The 13,822-nt window shown below is 36.6% G+C and overlaps 1 protein-coding gene across 1 annotated transcript in view; it reads right to left on the bottom strand.

The window, feature by feature from the left end:
* Nucleotides 1-504: 504 nt before the first annotated feature.
* Nucleotides 505-13,822, bottom strand: part of trabd2a (TraB domain containing 2A) — a 55,394-nt gene continuing 42,076 nt past the window's right edge. The window contains exons 5-7 of the mRNA XM_041969191.1: nucleotides 5,003-5,093; nucleotides 3,842-4,108; nucleotides 505-1,808 (exon numbers count right to left, since the gene is read on the bottom strand). Coding sequence (XP_041825125.1) covers nucleotides 1,607-1,808; nucleotides 3,842-4,108; nucleotides 5,003-5,093 — 560 coding nt within the window. The 3' untranslated portion in view covers nucleotides 505-1,606. The remainder of the gene's footprint in view (nucleotides 1,809-3,841; nucleotides 4,109-5,002; nucleotides 5,094-13,822) is intronic.

Here is a 13,822-nt window from a genome sequence, read left to right as displayed (position 1 = left end):
GGAAAACTTTGTGAACAAATAGTGCCTGTCTGTACTAAAACCTCTCTAATATTGTTCTGATTCACTTTATCAGAGTGGGCCTTGCAGAGGGAATATTCACATGCTGTAATATGAGTTGTAATACTACTGTAAGTTTTGTTTTTGTTATTGTTTTTTGGGGGCTTTTTTTTTAAAGCAAGCCTGAAACTTTTACATTTATGCTATGTGCCGTCTTAATAAGTCTCTCAAGTGTTTCATTTACTATGTATTCAGATAGGTATTGTGTTTGCAGAGATATACTCATTATGGAAATGCAATTTTAAAGTAAAAAATAAACACAAGATTGAAAGTGTTAAAAAAAAAGAAAAAGAGGACGATAGCTACATGAAAGAAGATTCAAAGACATTATTCTTTAAAAAAATATAATAATAATATTATTAATAAAAAAATAAATAATAATAATAATAATAATCCATTATGCTCAGTGATTTGAATTCAAGAATCAGCAATACAATCAAAAATGAATCTATTTAATATTTTATTGTTTATCAATACTAATACAATCATCTCATGCCATAAATGAAATGTGAAAGGCATAAAGCACTATGATGCATGTGGTCTGCGTGTGTAGACATCTTATTAATTTAAACTGCAGTATCATTATTATTACTAAAACCTGTGAGAAAAACACATTTGGACATAAAGGTGAAAAAAAATATTTATAAAACGTCATAAGAAATGTCTCATATGATTTACAACAAAACTGTAGTAGTTAAATAAATAAAACAAATTACCTGTATGTGAAAAACAAAAGGTTTTTTTTTTTTTTTTTACAAATATTAAAGCAGATTAGAACACTGATACACAAAGTACATAACAATCATCTGTCCCTTTTAAAACTTTCATTTCAGTGACACACATGATGTGGACTATGGTGGTTAGTTCCTGATCTCATTTTAAAAAATATACTGCATATCTATATATTTATATGAACAACAATGCTTTTGATAATTAGCGCTTTTTTTATAACTCTAAAATACAAATCTATAATATTTAGAAACATTATGTACAATTTCCCCCACAGAAGGATTTTATGCAACATTAAGTACATTCCTCTAAAATGGAAGAATAAATTAAGGTCTGAAGAACGCTTCTGTTGGAAGGCAAAGGGAGTGTAAGAGCTGGTAGATTGTGTTCATTCACATACAACACGTACACATACACACCTCTAACTCACATACATAGTAGACACGTGGTTCCAGTTGTGCTTAGTAAAGGTATTTGATATTCAGCAATGTTGTAAATGATACTCTTGTTCTTTTTATACTGAAAAGTTACTCCATCTCCAATTGTTGCAGGCACTGAATGGTGAATACTTGGACCCTGTAATCCTTCAGGGAGCTGACATGTTTGTCATGTCATGTTTTGACATCTTTTTTGTTGTCACCTTTCTTTCCTGCTATGCTCAGTGTGCTCAGTTCTGCTCTGTGCATGAAAAAATGTTTCTTGCAGCCTCATCTTAGTCTTAAGCAGACCCCATATTTATTATATTTATTAAAAACCATCAAATATTTTATTTTAAACTTAAGTAGACTGACTGTTTTTTACAGTCTTAACCAATGTCATGCTAGAGGATCACAGTCCATATCTGCAGGATCACCGTTAGCAATGTGCAACTGAGAAGTAAAAATAATGAGGATGAAGAAGTGGCTGATGCAGATGGTGGGTAATGGTGGTCGTGGTGGCCGTGGACTCTGTGAAGCGGCTGCACTGTGATGTAGCCATTAATGATGCGAACCAAGGGGGGGGGAGGGGATTGCACCATTGAACTGTGGAGAGAAGAGCAGAATAGACTAATTAGATTAAATATTCCACCTTTATCACTTCATTTAAAGGAGTTTTGGGCTCTGGTGGCCTTTATTCAACAGTGGATTGACAGGAATGGGGTCAGAGAGAGAGGGGGGAGTGACATGTGACAGAGAGATCCAGGCTGGGACTCAATCCTTATTATTTTTAGCATTACAGTTGAAGGTCCAATCCAGAATCAAACAGATATGTATTAACAGACTGAAGACTTGAATGAGGTGTAGTTTTCTCTCAGTTTCTAAAAGGCTTCAGCAGATCTGTTTCCATTGACTGGTCTTAGCTTTAGACCTCCCACCCTGTAGTTTTTATTCAGTATTTCTTAAATGGATGAGTATATCAAAAGAAGTAGCTGGTGCAGTTTTTAACTGTACAGAGAGAAAAAAAAGTATTTTTTTTTTCTTATGAAGCAAGTTTATTTAGGCTAAAGGCAGCAGGTGTGACACATCAATATGTGGACACGCATCAAACACAACAAAGAGCCGTGGCACTGCGGTCGTTTCTGTTCTTTAGACCGCCTAGTCTTTGCTTTCTTGGCCACCTTTTCAGATGTTAAAATATACAAAGAGGTGCAGCGAGTACACTTTGCTGCATGCACACACAAACAGTCTGTTTCCCTTCCGTTCAAAAATGCAGGGTCTCGCAGTCAGAGAGAAAACATTTCTACAGACAAAATGTACACAAACATTCACAAACCTCCTCTGTTCCCTCGAAAAACAGATGCTACTCAGGTGGAATTTTGTTTCCATCACTAATTTGGAATTGCACATGTTGCATATGGAAGAAATCAATGCATGTTCAGTCAGGGTAAAAAATTTATGAGTCTTGTACGAATTCAGCTGTATCAACTATTAGTTTTCAGAAATTATCCTAAAAATCTAGCTTAAGATGAGGGTAAGATGACAAATTTTTCTGGGAGCTCCCATCTAGAGCCTTATAGATTCAAACCACAAAACACCTACTGTATATTTCACTTATATTTGGGCTTTTTTTCAAATTCAAATCAAGTTTAAGGAATTTAAAACTACACATGAACAAAAAGACACAAAAATTAAAATTAAAGTTCCAGGAATGTAGCTTCAAGCCATGTGCAGACATAGTGTTAGAAATATGAACATGTGCTATAATGTCAAGTGTAACACGCAATCTATGTGGGCTTACTTCAGCATTAAAACACCCACGTCCTAAATAGATAAATAAAAAAAGAAAAGATTTTATTTAATTATCCTTGACGGAGAAGAAAACTGTGATTTTCCAGTTTTTGAGAATGTAATAATATTACAATGTTTATGTTGTGGCACAGGTTTAGGACTGTTCATTTCCTTCAAGATTCAATGAGAAAATATAGTATTAGATATCTCACAGCAACGAGGGCCTTTGTGGTGTGATTTTTTAGAATCACACAACAAGGTAAGTGGAGGACATAACAGAGAGGAGACTCTCACGAATGGAAGGATGATGTTTTGGTTTTTCTGACCACTTTGCTTCCTGTGCAGGTGGATGATTGTCATGAAAACAAAATCTTACTGTTACAAAACAATGAAGGACATTGACACTGAAGCCTGCACCTCGTGCAGAGGGATATCTTTTGTCTGAAAGGTGATCTTGTTTTGCTGTTTGGTTAGTCCCTGCCTAGAGCAACAGTAAGACCAAAGCCGGATTCTTATTAGGAATTATCAGGTTGCTATTTCCAAGACACTTAAACCAGCTAGGAACTAGTCTGGACTCATACACTGCAGGGTTAAAGTGTTTTTTTTTTTTTTCATCGGCATGATGAGCATGGTGATGTGATATGGTGGCTGTTTGAGCCTGCAGCATCTCACCAGGAATTGTCAGTTTTATTCTACACACAAGTCAACATTACACATTTCTGACTTCCCCTCCTCCCTCTCACAGCCTTGTCTTTTTTCTCAAATTCTTTTTTTCCTTTGTTTTATTGTGTTGTTTCCCCTTTGGCTGGCCCATGTATTGATAATACATCAGCTTTCTGTCATCTTACCTCTCCTCAATGCGAACCCAGAGGTCATTAAAATGTCGGTTTCGCTGTTTCTTCTGTTTGTTTCGCCTTTTTTTCTTCTGCATTTTCCTCTCTGCTTTCTCCAGCAGCTCCAGGCTATCTGCTGGCAGAAGCATGTGGGGTAACAGATCATCCTCCAGCCCATGATCCTCCTCCTTGTGGGGGAGCTCATGAAGGAAAGGCTCCAGCATAGGGGACTCATCGTGGTGGCCCTCCAAAAGGGGTGAAATAGGTCTGGATGATGATCTCCTGCAGGGCACATATGAGAAGAAGCTTTTGAGAGACAGAAGTGAGAGACGTGTTTTTGTGCTTACATGCAGTATTTCCATACAAACCTTAACTGTAAACATATTTTAGGAGTAAAAATAGAAACTGATGCAAACTCATGACAGTAATCAGGTATGAACAGATCAGAGTTCTCCTCAGGCTCATGATCCTATATCAACCAGTGTGTGTGAAAGTAGATTCACTCATTCATTCACTCACACAGGAACAAGAATACAGATTCAGACTGAGATAGCCACCCGCAGTGGGCCATGGTAGACTGAGTGCACTACAAGCTTTGCAGCAGGAGATACGAGCCCTGCTGAGGTTGGACTTTTCAACACCACTTCATTGGTGGCCAGTGGGGAATTTGTCAGACATATCAGCTGTACAATCTATAAAGTGGAAGCATTCAAAGACATGCTGAAACCCTGGAGAATGAGATGCATCACTGAGAATTATTTTGCTAAAACAGAAAAATGTAAACAAGAGATCCATGATTTGGAGATAAACTCCAATACCTGGAAGTGTCTGACAAGATGTTTAACACTTAGGTGCTTGTGCAGCAAAATACAACTTTTGGGGGATGTTGGATTTCGATTATATTTTTGTAAGTTTTAAGGCTCATTTGCCACAAAATTAATTCTACTAAAGGTACTTCATGTATGACTATAGTGACCTCTGGTGGTAAAACTGCAAATTGCAACTAACTGAATACCAACTGTTGCATCATATTAGCTCTGCAGACATGATTCCTGTAGAAACTTTTTATTAAATTTGTCCCAATAAATGCAACATTCTATAACTTTGACCTATTCTGAGATGATTATGATGGTGGTGATGATGATGCATTAAAACACATATTAGGAGAGAAAGTACCTTCTTATGGGCTGCCCAGCAGGGGTGTGTTCCACCTCGTATCCATGGCGACGAAGAACATCGATGACTGTGTTGTTACCAAGAAAGTGGCCTGCAATCATGAAGAAAAAGTGATCCCAAGTTTTGAAAGCTAATGGTGAACTCTGACATGCTAATGAAAACAAGATAACACACAGCGAGAGGTTGTGTTGTGATGTAACATTAGTGGGTATTGTTTCATAATGTTGGTGACATTATGTAATACTGGATATGCAAACACTCAGAATGTGACAAGAGCTCACTGTATCACATGATAAAGGTATTTTCTGACTGGTGGGGAGGAAAACCTGGAAACTCTGTCTTTATGCAGGAAGAGGAAAATAAAAGAAGCATCTTTGTCATTTGTGACATCCGTTCTCAAATCCATCATGTTAATGAAGCGAAAAACAGATACCATATGGTCAATTAGGGCCAGTATGAAAAGTATTATTTATGCTTCCATTCTTGTCATCAGACATTCTTCCTCTCAAACGGATTTATGCTTCTGCTGCCTCCTAAAAACATTTTGATCTCCATGTCCTCATTGGGGACCCTCTATCCTATGTGACAGATACATATCCTTATCTTTGTTCATCCTTGGACATTCTCCATCCACCCCCCCTTTCATTTTGATCTCTCCATTCTCCTCCTTACTTATCTCTAACTTCCCCTCTTGATGTGACCCTCCCAGCTAGGTGAAGTGGGGGTATTGAGGCTTCAGGTTGCCATGTCAAGAGGTCTCCATTCTTCCTCTCACTCTGACAAAGGGGAGCAAGGGCCCATTGTTTGGGCCTGCTCAGCCGTGGCACCACAGAGCTGTGTAAACAATGAGCCCCAGCACTTTAATCTGGCCCAGAGCCATCGATAGAGAGAGGTTAGCTTGGGTGCACTTTGGGTGCCATGATGCTGCCCCACGGCTTGGACAAAATGCTGGTTGAAACAATGTTGGAAAATGCAATTATGGAAAAGGGTCTAAAGAGGATCTTTGAAAAAGTGTAAAATCAGTATGTAATAAGCCATATTGAAAAGTAAATTGATTACTTTTTTCTTTTTTTAAGTTTATTTTCGTCTTATCCGCTTCACAAGTTTTGGGAAATGTAATTTGTTTATTCAATTTTTATCTCTGATTGAACATTCATTACCAAACCACTGGTCAGATCGTGGTATATTTTGAAATCACATATTTTGGTATAATTTGGGAACCAGAGTTTTCCTCCCTGCACACATTTACAAGCTACTCTGCTTGATTTATTCAAGTTGAGGTCAGGGGATTAAGGTGGGACAAATGGAGCTGTTCAACACAATGCAAGGCCGCAGAGAGGTAGGTGGACATCACAACTTCAAAGGGACATAGACACATACACGCTCGCGCACATGAACACACATTCACACACATTCACACAAATGCATGGCTATATTATGGAGGTAAACCACCAACTTTGTTGTGTAAATAATTAATTAACTGATTAATTAATCTTGATCTTTTACTAGCAATGCACTTGAAACTTTATATTTTTTGGTATAAGTTAAAAATTGATATTTTTGCTCTTATAAAATTATAAAACCTCCAAAGTTTAATAGAAACTCAAATTCCAAAAAAGTGGGATGCTGTGTAAAATGTAAATAAAACATTATGCAATGATTTACAAATTAACCCTATTTTATTCCTAACAGAAGATAAACAACATATGTGTTTCTGCCTGTGTGTAATAAAGGTACAAACAAAAACAAAGTGTAAACATCTTTGATCAAAAAATTTTGATGCCTTGGAGAGATGTGGAAAAAATATGATTTTAAAAGTCTGCTTGTTTTCTGTAAATTAAAAAAAGGCTTGATGTAAGACATGTATTTTCCATCCTGCATATTCCAATTTCTTTTGGGCTAAAACTGAGGAGAACTGATGGGGATGAGTTAGAGCTGTCAGACTGAGCTGACATCGCAAAACACAGAAGCAATTCAATGGTGTAAAACTAAGTATCATTCCCCTTTTTATTTAAAACAAAACAAGCATCAATTTCCAGCTGGGGCCATGGAAAGCTTTTTTTTTTTTTTTTTTTTTTTTAAACACCCCTGGAACTCATGAACCTCACTACACACAGCCAAACTCTTTATATACCTTATAAACTACTTATAGATATTTTGTTTATTGCATTTCGTTACCAACTAGCCCTTACAATTTGTCCCATTGCATCTAAAGACCCATTAATGCTTGACACAGAAGACGGATGTGCAGACGGACGGACAGTTTCGTCTGTCTTCTGCGTCAATTACACACGCAATTTGGTCCATTTTCGGGGAGCTTAGCTATCCATTGATTGACACAGAAGTTGGAGCAATACCACCAGAAATCGTGGGGGCAGTGTTGAGCAGAACAGCTGATATACAACCAGCGAAAGAAACAAACCAGAGAAGAAGAAGAGGATTGTGGAACAATTGTAGAAACTGTAGCTTTTGAATAAAGATTGTATGCGAGTGTATAGGGTGTGTTGGCTGGTTGGTAACAACTTTATTACCGCTGCCAAATATTGTCTGAAACTGAGGTCAGCTCGCTGGAGTGAACTCTGCACTTGGCACTGCAAGCTAGTTGAAAAAGTGACTTAACAACCATGGAAACACAACGTAGGCATGAAAGTATGAGGACGACGACGTATGACAACGTTTTAAACAGACGTCGCTATTTACGTACGTAAGGGAGCATAAATGGGCCTTAAGGCTGTTCCAAGCTGGTTTTACAGATGCTCTGATTGCATGGTTTGGTTGCACACAAACCAACCAACTCACTGAATAAATTTATTTTTTATTTTTTTTTATTTTTAATAAATTTAAATAAAAATGCCCAATGGGCATGTTTTCTTTAAAAGATTATTTTTTCTTCTATGAAATCATCGAGTCAATCTGAGCATACTGTGTATTGGAGTATTCCACCTTAGGGTCATTTGTTTTACTTTTTTTCTTTATTTCCATCCAGCACTCCTTAAGGTCACAGACATAAAGTGTACTAGATATATTTATTTAAAGATCCCTCTGGAAACAGACCTACAGCCCATGTTCCAGCCCAGCCCCACAGTTTTAGAGGTACACATCTGGAGTAATATGTGACATCTGACATTTATTTCCACTGATTATTTATTCAAGCCAATTTCATACATTTGAAATCTATGAACCTGGCAAGAAATAAGTATACACCAATACACAATATATTCACTGTATGTCTTTTAAGTAGCACTGAAAGAGAGAGGAGATGGTAGAGATAAAGAGCTTGGACAGACCTAAAAGCTTTCATTCACAGTGGACTCCATTCATGAAACACCATTTGTACATGAATACATTGAGTAAGAGGATCACAGATCAGCTTGTATCATGCTTATAAAAACTTCATTTCAGTAAGTTTGTTCGATGTTTCTGATGTGACAGCCTTTAAAACTATTCATGACAGCGTCTAACAAAGGATAAAATGCAACCTCAAAAAATTTGCTTAAAAAACTTTTTCAAAGGCTTCTTTCACCCCACTAATAAGTATAGCCATGTCTCTTAAAAACAGAGTAATTACTTGCTCTGCCAAAAGTGTTTCGGAGCAGCCATTTCTCCCTGGATTAGGTTTACTGAGGGGTGCTCAGTACGACCAAGAAGCTGAATGGAGGAGAAAGAGGTATGTTGTTGGGGGTAAGGCAAGCTCAGGACACCAGAAAGCAGTAGTTTGTTTTCAAGAAGGTAAAACTAATAAAATAAAAAAATTTAAAGGTCTCATAAAATACTCCACCAAGGCAGAGTTAACTTCAGTCTTACACGTTCCCACAGGGTATATTTTAAGTTTCAGTGCAAAATAGATCTTTTTGCCTGTGCAACTTTTCTTCCCTGTTTCAGTTTTTGTAGTTTTAATGTAACTGAGGTGCTACTGCCCACATCCCGTTCAGGAAACTCATGTTTACAATCATAAATATGGTAAGATCAAGGCCCAAGGACATAGATTACATGTTTTAGCTGCAAATCAAAATTAAAACAGAATCTTACACCAGTAATTCAGCAAACTAGTTACAGTATTTTCTATGACATGAGCTAAGTTTTAATGTATGCTAACAGATTATATTATATATTATGACATTATTATGATATTATGACATTTTAGTCGGTAATGATTAAAAAGACTGAAAACTGGGACTGATTGGTTTAAAACAAGAGTGCATACACAGCTAAGTGGTAAATCTGACTATTATTTGTCTAAGATATACAGTACTATTCAGTTCCATTATGTTTATATTACATTATGTTTATATAGAGAAATGGTGACAAACAATGTTCATTATTTTTGAAGTGGTATCTGATGTCATTGTATTAGAGGATGTTGTTGATAGATGTCTTTCTTTGTATCTCTGTCGTAATATACAGTATATATGCTAAGTATGATACTTTAGAAACATAATAGCTGAGAAATCAACAAACTTTTTGTACATCTGTGCTCAGATGAACACTAGATGACAACCACAGCAATATTTGTTCTTAAGAAGACATTAAATCTCCACAATTAGTGGCTCAAATTATTACAGCATATGGTAAGCCTTAAATAGTGCTCCGTTTCCATACACTTCAATATTTACATTACAGCTTGTAACCAGGGCCAAAGCAGCAGTTCTCATAACATTACAGCATGTTGGATAAACAAACGCCTTTCTGCCCCATACAGCCTTTTCTTGCTGTTTAGTCACACATACAACTTGCTAGTTGTCTGGACTCAGCAGCCCATAATCACTACCTCTGTGCACAAAGTGCAGCCATTTATTGAAAAAGATGGAAGTAAAGTGTCACCTTAGATCTGGAAATCTTAATAGCTTTCTCTTATTTTGTAAACATTTGTGACTACAGTAGTTTTAGGATGATCCCACTGTGTATAAATCTTAGTGTGTAAAGAGAGAGAGACACACACACTGAAAGTTAAGCTATTAAAATAGTCGTAAAAACAAAAAAGACAAAAAAGACACAAAAAAAAGACATGGTATGTGCTAACCAGCAGAGGATTTTACTGGAAAATCATACTCCTAGCTGCTCACAGTCTAGAAAAACCTCAGTTTCTTCATCTGTCAAGAAGACTTAGCCATCCATAAATGTGACAGTCATGTCAAAGACAAATAACATGGAAATGAATGGCTATCCGCTGGCATAGAAATCGCATTGCCCTCCTAGTGTTTTCCAAACAATACCAGCTCTATGTTAACACATGGATAAAGTGTCTGGAAATACAGACTCTGCTGATATAGCACTTTTTGTTATCCCTGGTTAAGCCATGAAGTCATAGATCCTTGATGGACAGACAGTTCCAGACTATATTGAATATACACCACATCTAGCATCAAGGGGGCACAGTTTACTTGAAAACAGAATACTGTTACAAATAGGTCTCAAACTCAGACAACATGATTAAATCCTGTCAAACTATTTTAGAATCATAATAATCTAAATATGGTGTAATGTTGTAATGCAGTGTATCAGTATTCCATTCATCATGTTTTAGTTATTTGTAGATTAACTATAATAAACATGCTGCCCAGAATGTTTATTTTATTGATTTTACAGCAGGCTTTCTGAACATTATATTTTTTATAGTATCTTGCACAAGCTAGTGCTTAATGAAGAGACTCATGCTGATTAATATATTACAAGATCTAAAGACAGAGAAGCAAATCATTGTGTTGTCTTCCTGTTAAGCACAAGACTTTTCTTATCTATTCATTTCAAATCTTTACTACAAGTTACAGTTTTTCTTCTTTTTGGTGATTGTGGACCTCAGAACTTATTTAAACTTTTCTGTACTGCTATGGTCCAAAGAGGAGCTATAATACAGCCACTGGAAAATTTTGCTAGGATCTCTGGCATTAACAAAGTTTTGTATGACACGAGCCCTATATGTTAAAATGCTAACAAACATGCAAAGACTAGCTAACATAGTTAAAAGGTGCAATGCAAACCACCTTTACTGTCTGAATTTAGCATGTTAGCATGCTAACATGTTTGTTAGAACAGCTGAGTGTGATGGGAGGTCTTTTGCTTCACAGGTATTGGTCAAGCTGAGGTATTATTACTTAATATATTACTAAAGCTACACTTTGAGTAGTGATGGATAATATTCCAATTCACACCTAAAACTGTATTTTATTCTTGTTTTGATATGAATTTGTCTTGTATATAGTAAACCGGTTTAAATAGCCCTAAACATGTTCGGACAATGGGACGGCAGAAAACTGAGTGGGGACTATTTTCACTGCTGCACCTCTAAATGCGCACGCAACAGAGCACTCCAAAGTGAAATTATAGCAGAAGAACCTTTGCAGCAATATCTGTAGTTTGGAGATAGCCTACATTGGTTTGAAAAGGTCAGACATAACTACTTCAGTCAGACAACAGTTGATGAATAAAAGCTTGATTAAGAATAATTGTAGTGTGGCAGCAAGCTCCAATCCCATCACTCCCAGTAAATACTAAACAATATTTTCACTTTTGCCCGGAGCCTACAAGTGGATGTTTGGGTAGAGGAGCTCAAAATAAAAATAATCATTGTGTGGTGTTTAGGACAGCAGAAGCAGTAGTGGCATCAAGCATTAGGCAAAGAACAAGGGAGGGAGTGTGAAGTTTAAAAAGACCACCCAGATTGGATGGGTATATTCGATGTAGCATGAATTGTTTGAGGCAGATCACACTGGGATGTAGCACAGCAGCTTGAGTTGTTTACCTAAACTTGCTTGCAGGTGTCGTTTTATTTATTACAAATGCTATCAAGCTGAAGTTGTCGGCGAAGGTAACAAACACAATTTGCGGCACCACAATGACCGCAAATATGTTTTGGAGTACCAAAAAATGCATGAAACTGAAAATCCTCAAGTTAAACTAAAAAAGCTTGTTGCAAGTTGCCAGTCTATCACAGGGCTGCATCAGTTATGTCTATAAGAAAAACTCATAGATCACAAAACTCAGCAGCATTGGGATATTTCAGAATTGACTAAATTGCTTATCAAAACACATTCGGCCCATGAGCCACATCAAAACCACTGCTAAGGACTACACAACAATAAGGTCAAGAAACGTTTAGTGTTACAAAGAAAGAAGTATAAACCACAATTCATTTACTGCACAACTTTCTTTGATATTAATCTATTCAGTATGATGTAACTTGTCAATGCATGTTTTCACTTTTCCCTTAATATAACAGCAAAGGGTACAAAGTCAGCAGCCAAAACCAAGATATGATTGGTTAAATGAGTTGTTATAGTTAATTCCCACAAATTCAGCTTTGGTCCCCAGAAAAGAGGAAGCATCATACACTCAAGGCGGCCTGAACATACATACTTAACTTCAATCAGTTTATTCTGTTTTCATAATAAGAGAAAAAAACAGCAGAGTGAAAACTATGTTTAAAAATATTAAAACAGAGACCCTACCAGAGAAATTCAGTCTAAACTTGTTTTAGATGAGCTGACAACTTATCTTTCAAATCGCTTTGTTAAATGATAATAATAATAATTTAAAAACAAGATACCAACGATAAGAGTAACCCGTGATAAAAGGTGGCTGTGACATGGATGTCAGAAAAGGAAAGGCAGGTAGGCCAGATCACACAAAGCATTAATCTGAATGTTTGTATATGAATCAGTTGTTCCGTGACATAAGCCTTTCATAAGTCAAGCTAAAGAATGCTAACATCTCTGCTACCACCAAAAGTAATCTCTTTTTCTTTTCAGGCATAGTGTTATAGGCTTGAGTGTAGAAGCACTCTGGATTTGATGGATCATTCCATTACGGTAATAGTGATATCTATCATCATCCACTGAATGACACACAGATGGAAAAGGCGGAAAAGCCAAAAAGAGCTTAGCATGTAAAGAAAAACAGTAGCAGAGACAAAAGAGAAAAGCAAGACAAGAATGTTCAGTCATCAGATGCCAGACTGTGAAAGCTGAAGTTGACTGAAGCTTTTCAGGTCTTTGGTTGTAGAAGGACAAACCGTTGGTATATTAAAAAAAAAAAAAAAAAAAAAAAAAGCATGTTGAAGCTGTTAATGTGTACAATCTACAACTCAACACAAAGCTTTATATTGTATCTCAGTTTGGGACAAAAATTTAACCAAATGTGTAACCTAGAAATGTACATTTGTGTGCAGAATAGGGCTATATCACATCTAAATAAATTCAGATAAAATGTAAACTGAACGTTTGACATTAAAATCTTTTAAAATGTATAAATGTGAAATGTAGCATGAAAGGTAACTGGGGGAATGGATATATATGGACCTGGAAATGTAAAACATTGTAATTTATTTATTTTTCCTTTTTCAGATGAAGTAGAGGAAAAGTACTGAATCACCTTATAGTCTGAATTTCTAAAGTACCTGATAAGAATATGCAAATGACTACAAACATGGCCACAAGAAGAGCTGAGCTAGTTCAAGAGAACAAGTGTAAGTGGCTAAAGATGTTGGCTGATCCCAGTCAGCTGGGTCTAAAATCTGGAGCCAGTAAAAACAAAGTGGGCAGTTTCTACAGGGGAAATACCAAGAAATACATCTTAGCAACAGGACATAAAACTGAAAGCAGTTTGCCTTGAAAATAGAAAATGCACAGCGAATGAATGGAAACGTAGGACAAAAAGAGGTGTCAGTGTTTGTGAATGAAATGCAGTCACGAACTATGAAGGATTGGATGAAAGTGATGTTCACTGGTGAATAATGAATCTACCCTTGGCAAGGAGATGATCCTAGAAGTCCACTTTACCTTATAAAGAGGACTGTCTGAAGAAGACAAGCAAACTTCCGCACTC

Source organism: Melanotaenia boesemani, chromosome 19 (assembly GCF_017639745.1).
Source record: "Melanotaenia boesemani isolate fMelBoe1 chromosome 19, fMelBoe1.pri, whole genome shotgun sequence".
In the NCBI taxonomy this organism is placed as follows: Eukaryota; Metazoa; Chordata; class Actinopteri; order Atheriniformes; family Melanotaeniidae; genus Melanotaenia; species Melanotaenia boesemani.
The sequence above is the reverse complement of the archived record's forward strand: the minus strand, read 5'-3'. Positions and strand labels throughout refer to the sequence as shown.